The sequence below is a fragment of the Tasmannia lanceolata genome, unplaced genomic scaffold (genome assembly GCF_043159265.1).
Source record: "Tasmannia lanceolata isolate RefF3 unplaced genomic scaffold, GAP_Taslan_0.1 ptg000015l, whole genome shotgun sequence".
NCBI lineage: Eukaryota > Viridiplantae > Streptophyta > Magnoliopsida > Canellales > Winteraceae > Tasmannia > Tasmannia lanceolata.
Window position 1 is genome coordinate 14,239,319 of NW_027518692.1, and position 20,134 is coordinate 14,259,452.

The window sequence follows — 20,134 nt, forward strand, 5'->3', positions numbered from 1 at the left end:
GTTAGCTGCTTTTTTTTGAACGATGATGAATATTATTAATAAAGAGGGGAAAACCCTGGTGACCGAGCTTGTCAATACAGAGAAAAAAAAAGGACATTGAGAAAGAATGCATAAAATCGAGAACCCTCAAGGGCAAGGAAATCAAACATCTCTAAGCCTTCCTTATCAACTCGGTCATGACTGACCTATCCACATCTTCATTAGCCGATCTTCTTAGATGTCGATAAGAGGTGGATGAACCCGCCACTCGGTTATGGATCTCGTCTAACCAATGTGCAAAGCTCCATGGGTAGGGACTAAGAGATTCGTGCGACACTTTTAGATGGATTGATTGGCGGGACACTTTTAGGTGGATTGACATGGGATATCATACTTGTAAATTCCTTTTCAGTTGGCATTCCATATTTCTTCCAGAACATAATGTTCTAGGGTTTTATTTTAGAAAGATTAGATAAAGATTTAGAAGAAAAAAAGTAAAGTAGAAAAATATTTGAAAAAACTAGAGCAACACATACAAATAATTAAAGCCTTCTATGGTCATTTACCTTTCCCTCACGGTACCCGGACGTCTGGACATGGGAGAGCACCGAACTCAAGGGAATCTAATAGGTAGAACAAAGAGAAGAAATCTTGACGTTTGAATTCATTGCTCTTACACCGAGCGAGCTGACCGTCCCGCAGGTACCGTTTCCGGACCACTATTAGCATTAGCTACTGACTTTCCTTTCCTGACTGACTTGCTTTCCCTTCCCGACTCACTGGATTTCCTTTATTTACTATCCACCATCATCAATCGAGTTGCCATCCATCTAAAATCCACAAAATCTAAATAATATCCATATAATCTACATAAAGAGAGGCTTTATAGTTTGTATAATAATATTAATATGTAATTATTAAATACCTCCGTACAATTATGTATACACTACACCGTAAATTTCCATTTTCTGCATTGGACTTGTGTTTTCTTTCTTGTGCTTTCACTCATAGAAGCTGCATGACTGGGCAGGAATGGCAGGGTGTTGAGGTTCTGAAACAAGGACTTAATCCACTTTCTTTATGAATATCCTATTCTTTGAATGGACATAATATTCTTTCTTGCATGCGACAAGCAAAAATGTCAGAATATCACTCTCATGCATTCACTCCTAATATTTTTTGTCAGAATATTTCTAATTTTCTTGAAAATTTTGCTTCCATGCGACTTCAAATGTAGCATCATCGTCTTCGATGAGTTTCCCTCTGAGTGTTACAATTTTTTCTGGTCCATCACGGGGTTCTATTTAGTTCTACAGTCCTTGCTCAAAAGATAAAATAAAGAATCTCTAAAATTGTAAATGATCAGCTAGGAAGATAGTTCTTATTTCTATTGCTTTTGTTCTGCAAAAAATGGGCTCCGTATCTGAAATTTATGTGTTATGCAGTGATGAAAAGTATCTACAGTTCCAAGTAGACGGAAAGCTGTTTTACAAATGTGCTGCGTGCCGTGGTGATTGTTACCAGGTGTGTTTAACTTGTCTGATAATTTCGGGTAGAAAAAAATATTTCCAACTTACTCCTAGTATGAAGGATGTGGTATGTGATGGCCAGGTCATGGGTATTGAGGATGCTATTCAAGAGATTTGGAGAAGGAGAGATAAAGCCGATCGAGATCAAATTTCGACCTTGAGGGCTGCTGCTGGATTGCCATCTCAGGAAGAATTATTTTCTATTTCTCCTTATTCAGATGATGAAGAAAATTGCCCAGTTTTATTGAAGAATGATTATGGTAAGCCATTAAAGTTTTCTGTCAAAGGATTAGTTGAGAAAGGGACAAAGAATACCAAGGAATATGGGAAAAAATCTTTGAAGAGTTTATTGTCGAACAAAAAGTCTAAAAAAAAGAAAGGATACGAGGTGCAATTAATTGCTAAAACAGAAGAATCACATCAAAGTTTTGAAAGACTTAATGAGGCACGATTATCGGGGACTGATGATGTGAGGTCGTATAGAACTGAAGTTCCAGAGATGGTTTCACCTCCGATTACCAGAAGTCCAGGCAATAACAAAGAGAAATCACTTTTAAACCAACTAGGGATAACCAACCATAGAGTTATTGAGGAAGTCGTGGCTAACAACAAGACTAGGACCTCCAAAGTTCTCCAAATTAAGAGTAGTAAGACACTTGGTGTGGATGTTGGAGAAGGCATTGGGAAACATGCAAGCAAGACAGAGACTGTGAAAGGAACGAAACTAGTCATACATATGGGTGCAAGAAATAGAAATGTAACTAACTCACCTAGGTCTGAAGCTTCAAGCTGTCAAAGAGATCAAGATTTAGCAACGTCCAATGGTATGTATATTATTCTATTTGTTAAGTAGCCTTCTTTGCAGTTTTACCATTGGAAAAAGTTATTTCCTTCTGTAGTACATTTTAGTACATTAAAGTTTTTCTTTTCTTTGCTTTGGATTTTCTATTTTTTATATTTAATGTTACTGCATTATCTACCCATCTAGTTTTTTTTTCTAGACCATTGCCTGGAAATTGATGCAAATGTCTTCTGTCATTTATGATAAGTGTCAATCTGGTTTATTGTGGATACGTACATATACTACTTTTACATCGATTATGGAATGAATCTAAAATTAGCAGGATCAAAATTATACTGCCAGAATACCTTATCCTACCTAGATTCTTATGTTTCATTTGGCCTCTATGGTCTCTTACTGATTGAACCGTCGCTGGATGAAGGGTACCCTAGGCCTACACCCTACTCTCTTTTGTTTCCTTTTGATTGCAAAAAGTTAAAAATGGAATGAAACTAGAATCAAAGGTTAAAGGTTATTCTAATAACATTTGATTCAACACTTGCATAAAGATTGCATTCCCATTAAAAAGGACACAAAATCGGAAACAAAGAAAGGAAACTAGAATAAAAGTTTAAAAGTTGTTCAAATAACATTTGACAAGGTTTTAAATTTCGGCCGAAACGTTTATTTCGGTTTTGGCACAAACCGAAACGAAATTCACATGAAGTCGTTTCTTTACAAGATTTCGCTTCGCCTAAATGTCGCCATTTTGGATTGTTTTACAAAATTTCCATCAAAATTTTAAAAATGTACACCGAAATGTTATAATTTCCACCGAAATTTATGAAATTTCCACCAAAATAGCTGAAATTTTAACCGAAATTGACACCGAAATTTTGGACATTTCGGTTGAAATTAAAAAATAAACGAAATCATAATCATATTTTTACATGATCTCGGCCGAAATTTCGGCCTGAAACCGAAACATTTCGATTTCGGTGGTGGCCGAAACTGAAACCGAAACCGAAACCGAAATTTAAAACCTTGCATTTGATGCAAAACATACCTCAAGATTGCATTTCCATTAAAAAGGACACTTTGAGTCTTTGTTACTTTCTCGTAATTGGCATTGATGAGCCCTCTCCATCCCAACATGGTACAGGACATTGATGAGCCCTCTGCATCCTGTCATGGTACTGACTTACAGATTAATGTGATTGGTTTGTTCTGCCAATGATTTTGATCTGAAATGCTGTTGTGATGTATGATTGGTACAGGAAGTCAATCTTTTGCCATTAAAAAAAAGATGCATAATTGATTCAAAAGGGCATAGTTCTAATCTATGCAACTTAGCATAGAGAAGGCATTGGCGAGAACTCTGCTTTTCACAATCTTACAATTGATAAGAATGAATTAATCCCACCAGTAGCTCAAACTGGGAACAGTACAATCACATAATAAGGTGTGAAATCCGTCCTGTCAACTATAGCATTTTAGGACATTATGGGCTTGGGATGGAGAATCTTATATCGATGCCATTGAGGTCATAGTTTATCATTCCCTTTCATATCTGGATCACTGCAATCACACATCTAGCTATTAATAGCATTTCCAGATACTAATGGGCCTGGGATAGGGATAGGTAATCTTATATAAATGCCCATTGATTTCATAAGTTATCCGTTCCATCCAAAATCCTTCCACCATTTAGTGTCCATAAAACATCTATAAATGCATGATGGAAGCTCAGGGTAAGTAAAGATGAGATAAGTACCTCGTACATCCCGTACTACAAGACCCTCAACGATGTTATCCCCAAAACCCAATCTCATGATTGAACTCGTACCACCATTATAAAAAAATGATTGAACCCTTACCCTGGTTTCCCTATTGTGTGGAAACCACTTTAGAACTGCATAGAATAAACCTGAAAAATCTTAGAGTTTCTAAAGCATTGAGAAAACTAGGGATTAATGTTACCTGGAATGCGGTTCGTTCCGGTACATGGTACCGGAACGGGTACGGGGTATGATGGTAGCCCGGTACACGGTGCGATGAGGGTATGCTATGTTGGTTCGCTATTCGGAGTCGCGGGTCAGTTTGGAGCGCTAATTCGGACACACACACACACACATATATAATTTCATATATTTTTACAAGAATATTCTTCCATAGTACACACCACATACATTCAATACAATAAATATAAAAAACCTCATGATGTCATACATATTTTTCATAAAGAAAGTTCCCGTTGGAATATATGAATATCCTTCCATAGTCTATACTACATCCATCTAATAAACAAAAAAAAAAAAAAACCTCATTATGCCCTACATATTTTTTTCAAAAAGAAAGCTCTAGTTCTAATCCAACCCAACATATATAAAATTTGTACATCTCTCTCCATCTCTCTCTTAGTCTATATGCATCTCTCTCTTTCTCTCCAGAGGGTCGTAGCGGGTCGTCATTTTTGGCGATCCGGGTCGCTAGCGAACCGCGTTTGGGATCGTGTGACCCCGGATCGCGGGTCAGAGGGCAGATGACGAATCCGATAACTATGGTAAGGATGCGCAGATGATAGCAAGGAGGTGTTCTTAGAGACGAGAATGGGATAGTAAGGTGGGCTTTCTCGGGACTGGTCTGGATTATCGGCTCAAGTGAAGCAGAAGTGCGTGCCACCTATCAAAGAATCAAGCATCTTGAAAATGTGCACTTGGTTAAAGTGATAGTGGAAGGGGACTCTCTTAATGTTATTAGGTGGCTTAGCGGTGCACATCCTTACCCGTCAAGGTTCGCTAAATTTTTCGAAGAGATTCAAGATCGGGCTGGTGAATCTCCCCCTTCTTTCTGTCATGTGAGGAGGTCGGCGAATGGTGTAGCTGATAGGTTAGCCAGGGAAGGCGTCTCGAAAGAGGAGTTGGGATCTTTTTTATTTTCTCCCCCCTTGATGTTTGTTTTCCTCTCCTAATTTTTTGGGGGATCTTTTTCTTGCTTCTCTCCATGTATTTCTCTTACATGATGTTGTATTGACCATCTCGGTCTCCTATTGCTTTTAATAAAATCCAATCTCCTACCATTCAAAAAAAAGGATGGACAGATGATGAGTCGAACATGAATGATGTTTCGGAGTCTAGGGATGATGCTTCACAGTTATACGCATTATAGGGAACAACTCAGGGCCATTATGTCATTATGTTAGGGGCTTCATTGCCAAGGGTTTGTCTGTAATTGTAAGGATGGACTGATGGTCCAAATTATGCTTGAACGCTCAACACACTTAAACACAGTGTTTTAAAACGCAGATGCGGGTTAAAATCCTTGTCGACTTAGCCCGGACACGTCCAAGAATGCGGTTGACGCGGATGAGTACTTGGTTGATGTGGTCATAACTCGAGAGAGACAAAGGAGAATTTATTGACTCTACAGGGTAAAATGCGGAACATGGCGGCAAAACGCTGAACACGGCCAAGGGAAAAAGGGAGTCAACTCCGGGGAGTCCACAATGATGCATGGGAGTTTTAAAATTATGCTTAAACACAATTTAACCTTTACTTTAATCAACTATATAAATTATCGAATTGTGTTTGGATTCATCAAAATATGACTCGGAAAATTGCCAAGATTGAACCCACGGGCTTACAATATATAATGAGACCCACTGGATAGATGGCGTTTATCATGGAATGGTCCATACAGTGAGACCCATTGGATGAATGGTGTTGATCATTGAGAGGTAGACCTACTTGTACCTTTTCCCTCCACTATTTGCTTCTAGAAAAATAATCTTGACACCATGTCTGTTCTCTTTAGTTATTTATTTTCCACTTTATTGTTGTTGCACTATTGTCCTGAGGCTTTACTTTAGACTCCCTATTTACATGGTTGCCATCCCTTGCTGTCTTTTGCCTTTTCGGCAATAGTTCTGCGGGTTCTAAAATTTCAGAGATCTGTGATTTAGTATCCAGACCCTAATTTTAGAGGAGACTCTTCATATTTACATCTAAATCAATAGATCAGATGCTGATGTTGTAGAATGAAAAGCAAAGCCTAAATTATCTATTTCTGATATTTGTGCGCTTTTGGGGACAGATCTTGATCTAAAATAAATTAAAAGCCAAAACTTTCTGGCAAGTTAATTAATCCTGGAGTTGTTGACGAGTTTGTGGCTATAATTTAGTTACCAGGCCCTTGCATTATTGAGTTTATGTGGCTGAATAGTTGATAGAATTCGAATCATCTCAAATTTTGTCACTCATCAAATGAGTTTGATTTCTACAAGGGCATCTTTATCAATACTTATATTCTCAGGTTAGTTGGTTGTCCTGACACCCGAAAATCATTTAATATTTGTTATAATAGATGTGCATGAGAATTAGCTGACCCCAACTAGTTTGGGACAAAGGCTTAGTTGAATTCAGTTGAGTAGATGTGCATGAGAATTCTTCCATCTGTTAAAGTTTTTCCTGATCAATTTTGTACAACTAAGTAAAATTGGTTGAATTGATGACTTAGGTTGATACATTTGAGAACAAAATTTTGAAAACGTAAAAATTGGTAAAACATAAAAGCTGGAAGGGCAATCTTAATATGGATTTGCACATATAATGACTCAAACTATATATGTGATATTTAAACTCATTTTGGTTAGATTTAGAGTCAGTAATGTATTAAAAAATAAATTATTAATATGCATTTAGCTCCTCATCCCCACAAGATCCCTGAACATGTAGTTTAAATATGAATTGTTATTTCTTCTGCTTGTTATCCAAATACAATATAATCAATACCAATAAAAGATGAAGAGAATCTAATGATTAAGAAAAAAACATGATTTTACGACATTCTAATGATAAAAAAATGTACTTGCAAATTATACTTTAAAGATGAAGAGAATCTAATGATTAAGAAAAAAACATGATTTTACGACATTCTAATGAAAAAAAAAATGTACTTGCAAATTATACTTAAAAAAATCCATAACTTATTCACATCAGTGTTTGATTGTTTCCTAGAACACATTTTCGGCACTATTGAAAAATTAGTATTTGTCCAAGATGCCTGTTTAACTTCAGGTCACTTTTATCCTTTTCTCCGCTGTTTGAGGTAGTCTGGATTGTTGGGTCTCTTGGTTTAAAATTGGTAGGTAGGATTCAGTTATTTCTCGGTCAGATGTTGTCTGAAAGGATGGCTCTACAAATCTCTAGCTGTGAGAAACATCTCTGGGTGACTAAATTAATTAATTGGGCATTGGCGCGGTTGAATCTTGTTGGATGGAGGATTTTTTGTAATGTATTAAGAAGATGCCAACCTGCAGTACCTTTTGCTATTAGTGGTCTTGTGGATACTTCTTTTTGGTAGTTCTTTTTCGGTAACTCTCTTGGGTATATCCTGACCTCTCATGTCTTGTAATTGCAAGTTGGGACTTCTTGTCCCCAATGTAATTTGTTTGATATGAATACAATTGCCAATTTTCAAAAAAAAAAAAAAAAAAAAATAAGTATTTGTCAAAACCCTGTGATGGGGATCATAGACGTCCCTTGCGTGTCTTTCTTCTTCTTCTATTTCTCTTCTCAGCCTACATCACCCTGAGGTCTGAGGACAAATTGAACCTTATGTAAATTGTTAATAGCCTCCATTGCTAACACAACCATCACTTTTTATCTCCATTTCCATTCACCTCGTCTCGTCCCCTCCCTCATTTTCCTCATTTATGCCATTGCCTCTTATGCCGCTGTAGCGACCTAAGACCTAAGTGGCTAATGGAACATTAATCCTTTCAAGAGTAGATTTTCTTAATTTTATGTGATTTTTGAATAATTTATGTATTACCTTGAACTGGTAACTTCATTCATGCCTTTTGTGGAAACATTCTCATGTCTTTTAAAATTTTATTTTTTCAATAATTTAGAACTAAATTTCCATGTAATTCTGTTGATTTTGTATGTTCAAATGTCATTGCCTATATGTTTGTTCTCTGGACATGGGCTTCTACTTACCTGGAATTCTTTCATGCCTTGGTAATATTTTCATGCCTTTTAAAAATTTATTTTTTCAATAATTTAGATCTAAATTTCCATGTAATTTATGTTCAAATGGTATTGCCTATATTTTAGTTCTATGGACACTGGGCAGCTTACATACGAGTTTCATAAACAGGTAGTGAAGACACTAGTAAGAAAAAGGATACACTTGAGATTCATGATGTGATTGCCAAAGTTGATGATGGAAAAGGTACTATTCCATGTGACAATGTGCCAGCAGGTCTTCCATTCAGCTTTAACTCTCTTTTAGTTATTGTGACGCATTATCAAACCACATCTCTGCTGAATTTCAGTTTCCCCTGTGGTGGGTGGAATGTGGCACTTTAACTTCTCATACTACCACTGCTTCAGATTTGGAAACCTTTTGTTCTAGCTTGATTAACAGTGAGTGTTTTTTTATATTTGCAGGAATTAAAATTTCAAAACACAAAGGAAAGGAGCGTAGCTTGATCAAGCTTGGAAAAGCTAAGTCAGTTGTTTCTGACTTGAACCCCAAAATTGGTAGGGGAAATATCACAGAGGAATTGGAGTCTACTACTGCCAAAACTACTCGGATTATATTGGGAAGGAGCATTGGACAAAGTGCTACTACAGCAGAGCCTGTGGCTGAGGTCTCATTAAGAAATGAAGAGGTTGCGCCGAGGAAGCAATCAAAAGGCACTCCCATTAATTTTCGCAGTGAAAATCATGACAGCACACTCTCACCCTCTGTTTCTGAATCAGTTTCCAAAGACCCCAAACCATTGTTGAAATTAAAATTCAAGACCCCATATCTTGACAATCGAAGTTCTTGGGCTCCTCAGGGTGAGGAAGAGAAAAATTTTGTTAAAGGGCAGAGGTCGAAAAGAAAGAGACCATCTTCTTCGATGGATAAGCTATTGGGAAGGGGAGATGATACTGATGGACATTCGCATCGAGAAAACCCAATAGATGAAGATATGGATGCCAACTGGATATTGAAGAAGCTGGGTAAGGATGCAATTGGAAAGAGAATTGAAGTCCATCAATCATCGGACGGTTCTTGGTGAGTTTAATTGTTTGATTGTTTTCCCGCATTGTGCAGCAAAGTCAGAAAAGCTGTGAATGATGAGCAGCACCTATGCTTTCTGAAAGATCCAACTAGTAATGCTATGACCTCATTACCTACATCTAGACAGTTTTTCTTTTCTGAAAAGGGTCACTTATAGGGAAAGTTTGGCTGCCATGATTTTTTTTTCATGATAAATCGGTGTCTCCAAGTGGAGATGAGGGTGAAATTGGCAAAAATCAGGAAAAAAAAAACAGTAAACTAGTGTATTAGGCAATGAGAAGTGGCAAAAAAAATCAGGAAACAGTCGATTGGATTTTGAGTAGATTTTTTTGTTTCCTGGTTTTTAGCCCCTTCTTACCACTTGGAGATGCTAGTTTCATGTAGGAAAAATTGCCAATGGGGGACATCAAAACACGAGAATTGCCAAAGGGGGACACACTTTTGAAAAATTGTTAGAGAGGGACGAAATTGGGGTTGTCAAGTCTCTAAAAGGGGGTTACCAACCCTCTAAATGGGGTTATCAAACTCTCAAAAAGGGGGTTATCAACCCTCGTTGACAATTTTTCAAAATTGTGTCCCCAGTTGACAATTCTTGTATTTTGGTGTCTCCCATAGGCAATTTTTCCTTTCATGTATTTTGTTTCCTGATTTTTAGTGACTTCACCCTCATCTCCACTTGTAGACACCGATTTATTATGAAAAAAAAAGTAAAAAAATTCATGGTCGCCAAACGTGCCAATATAAACTGTGTTTAAACTTTAAACTAGTAAAACATTTTTACTGTTATAGAAATGTGAATACAATATTGGCTGACAGTTGAACACTTGGTGCAGGCACAAGGGAGTAGTTACGAACATGATCGAAGCCACATCAACTTTAGATGTTCGTCTGGATGACGGATGGGTGAAGACCTTGGAACTTGGGAAGCAAGGAATTCGCTTCATTTCTCAGAAACAAAAGCGGACGAAAATGTAATACCAGGCCTTATTATCGCTCAGTGGGTTTTTATTAAGATCCATTCCTGAAATTGTGCAGGTAATTTTTACTGGATTTAAGCTACAGGAAATTGGATCAAATAAGGCATGGTTGGCCAATCAGAGCTTCTGATTCAGTTGTATAAGAGGGAGCAGGTCCCATGCAAACAAGCATATCTATTTACAAGGTAGGCTTTTGCCCCCATTATTTCAATATACCTTTTACTCCTCTAAAATGCTTCAATCTCTGAAGGATTCTTTTAGTCAACTGTGTCAAATGCACTGAAATGGGAATTGCTGTTTGTAGTGGTCTGATTATCATGAGGCCATTTCTTGGGTAATTTTAAAGTGTAGGACAGTAGATACTGCTTGGCATATGTTGGAATTTAATGAAATTATTATGGATGTCTCATTAAGTAAAATCAACTCATTTACTGTCTCCTTAGTCTGTTTTTTTTATTTTGAATTAAAATTAGAATTGGGTATTGATACAGCGCTCCCATGTTTCAATAATGGTACTTACTCTACTTTTTTTATTCAGCATTTTTTTTTTAAAATTTAGCATAAGATAGTTGTTACTATTTCCACAGATGAATAATTATGGGCGGATTGGGAACCTTGATTTGAAAACCTTTGCTAAAGGTTTTTGGCGATCGCAACATATCCGTCGCAATAGAGGGTGTCGCTAGAGGTTTTTTGTGATGTTTATCTATGTCAATAAAGGTTTGGGAACCTGAATATGGAAACCTTCGCTAAAGGTTTTTGGTAACCGTAACATATCCGCGGCAATAAAGGGCGTCGCTAGAGGGTTTTTGTGACATATATGTATCCGTCACTAAAGGTTTGGGAATCTAAATATGGAAACCTTCCCTAAATGTTTTTTTTATATTATGGGTAAACGCTAATTGTTTTTGGCGACCGTAACATATCCGTCGCAATAAAGGGCGTCGCTAGAGGGTTTTAGTGACGTTTATCTATCTGTCATTAAAGGTTTGCGAACCTGAATATGGAAACCTTTGCTAAGGGGCCGTTTGGATATGCGGGTTTTAAATCGAGGTTTTTAGTTTGAAAACAGTGTAAAAGAGTGTTCATGACCAAGCTGCTGTATGTTGTTCTTTCAGCGATTCTTGGATTTTAAGTGAGAAATTCAGGTTTTAAAAATCTCTCCTGCATCCTGAGATTTCTAAAACCTGGAAATATGGGAGGATCTGCTGCTACTCTCTTGATGACTGAAAGAATGGCGAAAAGTAAAAAATGAGTATACAATTTTGAAGAAATCCCGGATTCTAAAATCCGCGTATCCAAACGGCCCCTAAAGGTTTTTGGTGACCCTAACATATCCATTGCAATAAAGGGCATCGCTAAAGGGTTTTAGTGATGTTTATTTATCCCTCTTTTTTATTTTGGAAATTGCCTATGTAATATTTTGTTGTTTTCTTAAAAATGATATTTCTGGATATCCAGCGTTGTTATGGTGACGCATATAGAAAGGGAAATGATAAATTCACCTCTTATCTTTACATAGGGCAGCCAGCTGTAGTGTACGTGGCAATCAGGCCCATTGAATCCTTCCCACGTGAAGTACATCAGCCCCTCTGCAGTCATAGATACACTAGAGCTGGCTGTCCCAAGTAAAAAAAGGGGTGAATGTATCACTTCCCTATGGGCCCGTTTGGTTCGTAGGAAAGTTCTTTCCACGGTGGAAAGTCTTATCTTTTCCTTTCCTTTCCGGATAAATCTTTTTCATCGTTTGGTACAATAAAGCTGAAGTAGAATGCTTTTTCCTAGAAAGGTATTGATCTCGCGAATGCATATTATTTGGAAAGGAAATATGAGAACATTGACTCACAATGTCTGATGAGCCCCACATACATAATAAGTAGTTAGATATGATTTTTTTATTGAAATGCATAAGCACAACCATATATTGGTATTTTCGTAACATTTCCCTTTTTTTAAATGGGATTTGCTAGCGTCCACCGCATAACATAACATTTCCCTTTATTTTCGTAACATTTCCCTTTTTAAACCTTGGTTATGGTGACTGGTGACTGAATCTGGATAGCTCATTATGTGAACAGAGCCTAAACAGAAAGGAAATAGAAAGGCAGAAAAAAAGTATCCATTTCAAATACCTGAATGTTAAAAAACCCGTGAAAAGTCTCCATCATCTCTTTATGTGCCGGCAAGACGCATGAAAAAAATATGGAAAACCCTAAACTAACAATATCAGATAAAAAAGTCATCAAAATAGAAGCCAGAAGGACAAAAAAACCCTAAAAAAAGAGAAACCTGTGAGATGAAATAGTGGGGGAAGGATTTATGGGTGAAACAGTATGTAAATGAATGAAAACGCAGGGGTGGAATATGAAAGGAAGTTTCTATGTGGCAGGAAGCATGTGATAGCAGGTGATGGGGTCCGGACTCAGCACTGATGGGTCCGAACTCAGCACTGATGAGGTCCGAACTCAGCAACCAACTGGCTGTTGACACGTGGCCCTCACAGGGACCGTTGCAAAGCCAACACCTGTCCCTGCTAGGTGTGACACCTGGACCAATCAGGGACTTCCACCTACCCTTCCTAGGTATGAGACCTGGTCCATACAGAGGCCACCACCTGTCCTGGACAGGTGGCTCAGAACTACCACCTGTCCTCGACAGGTGGCTCAGAATCACTATAAATAGCCTTCACTTGTGCTAAGGTGAGGGATCTGAAAATCAAAACCCTAAGCTTTTGCTCTGACATTGCTCTGCACTCCTGCTCATACTGATTTGAGTGTCGAAGCGCCCGTCCGGAGCACCACTCCGGGTTGGTCCTCTAACCCTTTTTCTTCTTGTCTGTGCCCTTGTGCAGCGCAGGACTCCCCTAGCCTTTCAGGTGTGACTTGCCAGACCAGCCCTTCAGGCACAGATCAGCCCTTCCGGCCCTACCATAACCTGTTACCAATTTTAGACCTAACAGATTTGGCGCCATCCGTGGGACCCCGCAACAAAAAGCTGTTCGGAACCTCACTTAAGCAATGATAGGAAAAAACGGAAAGCATGTGCCAACCTCCCGGACGACCCGGGCTACAGCCCCCCGCGAAGGAGGAAGCGAGCGATTGGCCTCGCAGATAGAGGTCGGGGCGCCAGGGGAGCGCAGTCCGACTCGCTCGGACCGTTCAGACCCTACCCCTACCCCGAGGGAGATGCGGGCCCTTTTCCAAGAAATGACTGCTGTGATTGCGCAGTTTAGGAATCCGGCCACCGCACTCCAGCAGCACCCAGCCGAGGCCTCTCAGCCCGCCCAGAGGAGGGGAAGCTCCCGCAGAGAGCACAGGCCTCCGCCCCGGGAGCAGACTCGTCACTCTACAAGACGAGATCACCTCTCCCGGGACAAGCATGTGCGCCCCGAGCCTCACCTACATCACCGGTCACGATCTCCCTCCGTACAAAGGCATGGCAGCAAGAGAGACGCCACGCACGGAGAGGGATCGCGGCACCGGCGAATGAGTCCGGCCAGTCAGTCCGGTTCGGCTATGAGCCCGCCAGCAAGGAGAGAGAGGCCCGTCCACCGGGCTGAGGAAAGAGAGGACCCGGTGTTGCGAAGGATCCAGCAGATCGACCACCGGATCAAAGAGCTCGCCAGAGAGCAGGGCCGACCTGCCTCCCGGATCTTCATAAGTGCTCAACCATTTTCGGACAGAGTGCTCAGCGCAGAAGCCCCTGCGGGCTGGAAGATGCCGCAGATTCTGCAGTATGACGGGACCACCGACCCCGTGGACCACCTGGAGACTTTCAGGACCACAATGCTCCTCCACGGGGCGTCGGATGGATTCCTTTGCCGGGAGTTCCCCACCACGTTGACCGGAGCAGCGCGGGACTGGTACTCGCGGCTTAAACCCAGGTCAGTGGACAATTTTGATGATTTTGGGGATGACCTCGACCGCCATTTCATGAGCAGCAGAAGACCCAGGAAGACGACCGCTTCGCTGATGGCCCTCAGGCAGGGAGATGATGAGGCCTTGAAAGTGTTCGTCGGTCGCTTTAACAGGGAAGCTCTTCAGGTTCCCAACCTGGATCCCTCCGCGGCCACGAACGCTCTTCTGGCCGGCGTTCGATCAACTGACTTCAGACGAGCAGTGGCCCGGCGCAATCCGCAGTCCCTCGCAGACCTGATGGCCGGGGTGGAGGAGTACATCTCGGTGGAGGAAACTCTCGCCGCCTTGGACTCTGCTAGCAAGAGAAGGCCTGAGGAGAAGAACCCTACCAAGCAGCGTAGGGATGATAAATCTCAGAAGAAGGAGAGAAGCCCCCACCCGAGAGAGCATTACACGCGGCTGACCGCGTCCAGAGCACGTATCCTGGCAGCCATTCGGGAAGAGGATTTCATCCGGTGGCCGGAGAGGCAGACATCGTCGGCGAAAAGAAACATGTCCCAGTACTGCAGGTTCCACAAGGATCACGGTCATGACACCAATGCGTGCCTTCATTTGAAGGAGGAGATCGAGCAGCTGATCAGCAGAGGGTACCTCGGAAGGTATTTAAAAAATGATGACAACAGAAGAGAGCGCAAGGACTCAGCAGCGGTGCAGAGGTTCACTCCGGCCGGTCCGCAATGGCTTGGAGGTCAGTTCCAGCCAAGGGCCCCCCGAGTGTAGAACCTGTTTGCAGCGCAGACTCAGCAGCGGTGCAGAGGTTCACTCCGGCCGGTCCGCAATGGCTTTGAGGTCAGTTCCAGCCACGGGCCCCCCGAGTGTAGAACCTGTCTGCAGACTTAGACCTCTGCAGCCCAGCGGTGGTACACTCCGGCACGTCCGCAATGGCTTGGAGATCAGTTCCAACCAAGGACCCGCCCCAGTGGAAACCCACCTTGAAGATTCTAAGTGTTTGCAGACTTAGCTCTCAGTCTAAGTGTTTGCAGACTTAGACCTCATCAGCTCAGCTCTAAGTGTTTGCAGACTTAGACCTCTGTAGCTCAGCGGTGGTACACTCCGGCACGTCCGCAATGGCTTGGAGACCAGTTCCGGCCAAGGACACTCAGTGAAAAACCACCTTATAAAGCCCAAGTTCTGAAGACTTGGATCCAAGCAGTGGTTCACTCCGGTCCGTCCCGAAATGGCTTGGAACCCAATTCCGGCCAGGGACCACTCGTGGAAAACCACCTGAAATCCGAGTTCAGAAAAATGGGATCCTGCATTGGTGGTTCACCTCGGTTCGCCTCTAAATGGCTGTGAGCCAACTCCCGGCCAGGAGAGTACGGGGGCCAAAAACCACCCACAATGAAATCCAAGTTCTTAAACTGGGGTTAAGGAGCCGCTTGGTTCACTCCGGTCCAATACTATGGCCGGACATGATATTTTTCCTGGTCATCTCGGACCGACCAGAAAATGAGGTCATCTCAGGCCGACCAGAAAATGAGGTCTCAGGCCGACCAGGAAATGAGGTCATCTCAGGCCGACCAGAAACTGAGGTCATCACAGGCCGACCAGAAAATGAGGTCATCTCAGGCCGACCAGAAAATGAGGTCTCAGGCCGACCAGAAAATGAGGTCATCTCAGGCCGACCAGAAAATGAGGTCATCACAGGCCGACCAGAAAATGAGGTCATCTCAGGCCGACCAGGAAATGAGGTCATCTCAGGCCGACCAAAAAATGAGGTCATCTCAGGCCGACCAGAAAATCTGGTCATCTGTAGAAGACAAAAGACCTGTCCGGCCTGGCCGTCCAACGTCTTCGCCGAAGCCGGACAGGATATGGCGCAACCGCAACGCGACAAAAGACCTGCCCGGCCTAGCCGCCCAGAAGGCTTAGCCGGACAGGATATGACGCGTTCGCCAGAAGACAAAAGACCTGTCCGGCTTGGCCGTCCAACGTCTTCGCCGAAGCCGGACAGGATATGGCGCAACCGCTACGCGACAAAAGACCTGCCTGGCCTAGCCGCCCAGAAGGCTTAGCCGGACAGGATATGACGCGTTCGCTAGAAGACAAAATTCTGCCCGGCCGAGCCGCCCAGAAGGGCTCGGCCGGACAGACCTCCAGTGCAACTTCTGCCCGGCCGAGCCGCCCAGAAGGGCTCGGCCGGACAGACCTCCAGTGCAAATTCTGCCCGCCCTAGCCGCCCAGAAGGCTTAGCTGAAGCCGGACAGGATACGGCGCACTCACTAGGCGACAGAGGACCTGTCCTGCCTAGCCGCCCCCGTCCAGGAGATCTGCCCGGACACGACGCCCAGGAAGTTTGGCCGGCCAGACTTCTGGTTCAAATTTCGGTCGGACTGGATTGCACAAGGGCTCCTGCCCGGCCGTGCTCCTTCAGACCAGGCCGCCCAGAGGCCCCTGGCCGCAGCGGTTTTTTCTGGCCCCTGCCTGAGGCCTGCCTCAGCTGCCCAGAGGCCTTAAGGCCGGCCAGATGCTGTTTTAACCCCCTTTTTGCTTCCCCTAGCCGCTATCACGACTCGGAGAACCAGGGGGCAACTGATGGGGTCTGGACTCAGCACTGATGGGTCCGAACTCAGCACTGATGAGGTCCGAACTCAGCAACCAACTGGCTGTTGACACGTGGCCTCACAGGGACCGTTGCAAAGCCAACACCTGTCCCTGCTAGGTGTGACACCTGGACCAATCAGGGACTTCCACCTACCCTTCCTAGGTATGAGACCTGGTCCATACAGAGGCCACCACCTGTCCTGGACAGGTGGCTCAGAATCACTATAAATAGCCTTCACTTGTGCTAAGGTGAGGGATCTGAAAATCAAAACCCTAAGCTTTTGCTCTGACATTGCTCTGCACTCCTGCTCTGACTTGAGTGTCGAAGCGCTCGTCCGGAGCACCACTCCGGGTTGGTCTTCTGACCCTCTGTCTTCTTGTCTGTGCTCTTGTGCAGCGCAGGACTCCATCAGCCCTTCAGGCACAGATCAGCCCTTCAGGCACAGATCAGCCTTTCCGGCCCTACCATAACCTGTTACCAATTTTAGACCTAACAGCAGGGAAATGTGATGTAGTAGATTACGGGAATGGTGGGTTGGAATACGAAATGGTGTTTTCGGTGAGTGCAGGATTCTGTTTAGATGAAAAGAAAGTTAGTGAAAGTTGTTTACACGTAAAGAGTAGATAAGCCACATATAAGGCAGCAAATGGTGAACATTCAGCATTAAAGTCCCCACAAATTTGATGCTAAGATTATACAATGAGGCAACTTTTTGGCCATGGATTGCCTGCTAGCCGGGGCAGTAGATTAGCATTCGTAGGGATGACCAGAGGTGTAACTTAGACTGCTAGCATTTTTTGTATCCCATATAGCATCTCTTCAGCTAAATACCCTGTATTCCACAAAAAATCTTACTAGAAAGTTGTATTCGATCTGATGTACCTATATTCATAAACATAGTGAAAAACTCAAATAAAGAGAGACAAAGAAAATTGAGAATAATAAAGGAGCAGAGTAAAGAGTGAGTTTCATTCCCCTAAATTAGTGTTTGAGATGAAAGTGGAAAGAGTTTTTCCATACAAAACAAAATAAAGCAATGGAAGGAGTGAGTTCAATTTTTCTTATTTTTTCTCGTTGAAGCAAGAGCTTTGGAATTGTTCAAGAGAGAACGGATGGTTCTCGTAGTAATGGTTCTCGTAGTAATATATTCTGAAAACATAAAAAAAATAAAGATAAGCAAGCAAGATTCCAATAACATTGATCCTTTCAGTATGAAACGGTTATAAAGAAGCAAACTCTTGTCCAATGTCCTCAACCCATGCAAGGCTAAACAGGTTGTACATTTCCATTCCAATCAACAGGATATGATGAAATCAACTTGTTCCAAGCTTTTCCTTAATGATTGTTACCAAAAAACCCACATTGAATCAGTCACCTGAAAATTATCTCCGTCAAATAGTGAGCAATTTGGCTAAACAAAACGTACCCACATGAAGAACAAATATTGTTCCTGATATTCTCTTTTGTTATTGATGAAGCCTGATCTCATTCTAATATGGAAAGTACTGTACACTTTACCCTGACTGCGGCCCCAAATTTTTTAGGGTATTTTTATACTAGGGGTAGTTTCGTACTTTCATGAATTAGGGTTTTTTTTCTCTTTATTGTAACGCGTCTCAGAACGCCATATAAAAAGGATGTGATATCAGGAGATGCCCTAGAGAGGTGTGAGGGTTTGTAATCTTTTTTTCAGAATAGTGGAATCGTTGGCTTGTCGCTCTGTCGTGGATGTAGCCCATACCAAACTGTTGGGTGAACCACGTAAATCTGTGTGTGATCTTTCGTTTTATCTTTGCATCGTTATTCTGCTGCGTTGTTAATTCCTAACATCTTTTTTGGCCTCCAAAGGAACCGAAGAAGATGAGGAGCATCTGATTGTGGTTAGAGATGCCCATTTCTTATTTCCAGGCTAGGGCAGAGAGATAGAGAGAGAGAGAGAGTTTTATACCGGAAATACTGTGATACGAAGCGAATTTGTCTCGCAATAAATTTGGGAACCGTAGGAAAGTTGAATCATGGGGGAGTAGAATTTAGGGCGGAAAGAGAAACGTTATTGGAAATGTTTCTTAGTGCCTTGCTATTATACAATTGTAACTCCTCATTTATATAGGGAAGTAGGGAGGAAAGAGAAACGTTATTGGAAATGTCTCTTAGTTCCTTGCTATTATACAAGTGTAACTCCTCATTTATATCGGGAAGTAATTGCCGTGCCGTGATTTTGGGAGATTTAGTTGGTCGTGGCAATAAACGTGGAATAGGAAATGTACTAAATATAAATTGTATGAAATTCCACCTAAGAAAAATCTGATGCCACATAGACCTGAGGGAGGAAGGGGAGGGCTGCCAAATCAGCGGTGAACAGTAAAGCACCCTTCCTCTTTATTATATATAGATTAGATTATTAGATGCCCTAGTGGCGGAGATTTTTTCTGTAGCTAATGACTGTTTTTCTTGTAATTATGTAGGGATTTGCTCAGTTTTGCTCTCGGTTAGGCATAGGGCTGGCAATTTCACCCGAAAAAGAGGGGATCCACCCCGCCCCGCCCCAAACGGGGCGGGGATTCCCCGATTTGATAGGGGAAGGGGAATTTAAAAATTCCTCGATGCGGGAAGGGGAAGGGGATGTAGTTGTCCCCTCCCCGCCTCGCCCCGTTAATCAATGCCATTTTTTTGTATATTTTTAAGTGTTTTTTTTTAGGAAAACTACTAGAAACTCTGTGGATCGGCTACAAGATTCCCCCAAACATAAACTTAGCTTGTCTTTTCGTTTTAATTAGCTTCTGAGAGCATTTTGGGAACTATAATAACCTTTTGACAGATGTTGAAATAATAAAGACAAGCTGAGTGTATGCCATTATCAAAAAATCGTAGTGCCAACATCGGTGGCGAAAATAAAATAATAAATTGCATTTTTATTTTGGTTAGGGACTAAGGGTTTCCTTAATTCCTTCCCACGAAAGAAACATTGCTCAGGTTAGGGACACAGTTCACTTTTTGCATTTTGGTGATTCCCAAGCCTCTGAACATTGCTCAGGCATCTATTTGGGTTTATAACGCCTGTTGGTGCGACTGCTGCGAGGACACTCAAGAGTCAAGTCAGTACTTCAAAGGATTTTGCTATCTTCTGAAGAGTAAGAAATATATATCCTTCGCTACAAGTATGTTAGTTTATAACATTTTTATATATTGAAATTGCATCAAGTTGATTAGGGACACCCATCATCAGTGTATCAATTACTAAAGAGGGGGCGATGGCGGAGCGGGGATTTTGTCCCCGAAGGATGCGGGGAGGGGAAGGGGATTAGATATTCCCCGCGGGGAGGGGAGGGGGA

At 42.1% G+C, this 20,134-nt stretch overlaps 1 protein-coding gene across 2 annotated transcripts in view; it reads left to right on the forward strand.

Moving 5' to 3' along the window:
* Positions 1–10,824, forward strand: part of LOC143845619 (PHD finger family protein) — a 34,201-nt gene extending 23,377 nt beyond the window's left edge. The window contains exons 9-14 of one of the 2 annotated variants that reach the window (XM_077354003.1): positions 1,425–1,503; positions 1,591–2,332; positions 8,449–8,523; positions 8,742–9,302; positions 9,397–9,455; positions 10,197–10,336. In XM_077354003.1, the coding sequence (XP_077210118.1) occupies positions 1,425–1,503; positions 1,591–2,332; positions 8,449–8,523; positions 8,742–9,302; positions 9,397–9,416 (1,477 nt within the window). In that variant the 3' untranslated portion in view covers positions 9,417–9,455; positions 10,197–10,336. Of the gene's footprint in view, positions 1–1,424; positions 1,504–1,590; positions 2,333–8,448; positions 8,524–8,741; positions 9,358–9,396; positions 9,456–10,196 lie in introns of both variants that reach the window. The other variant, XM_077354002.1, reaches the window with a different exon arrangement.
* The last annotated feature ends 9,310 nt before the right edge of the window (positions 10,825–20,134 follow it).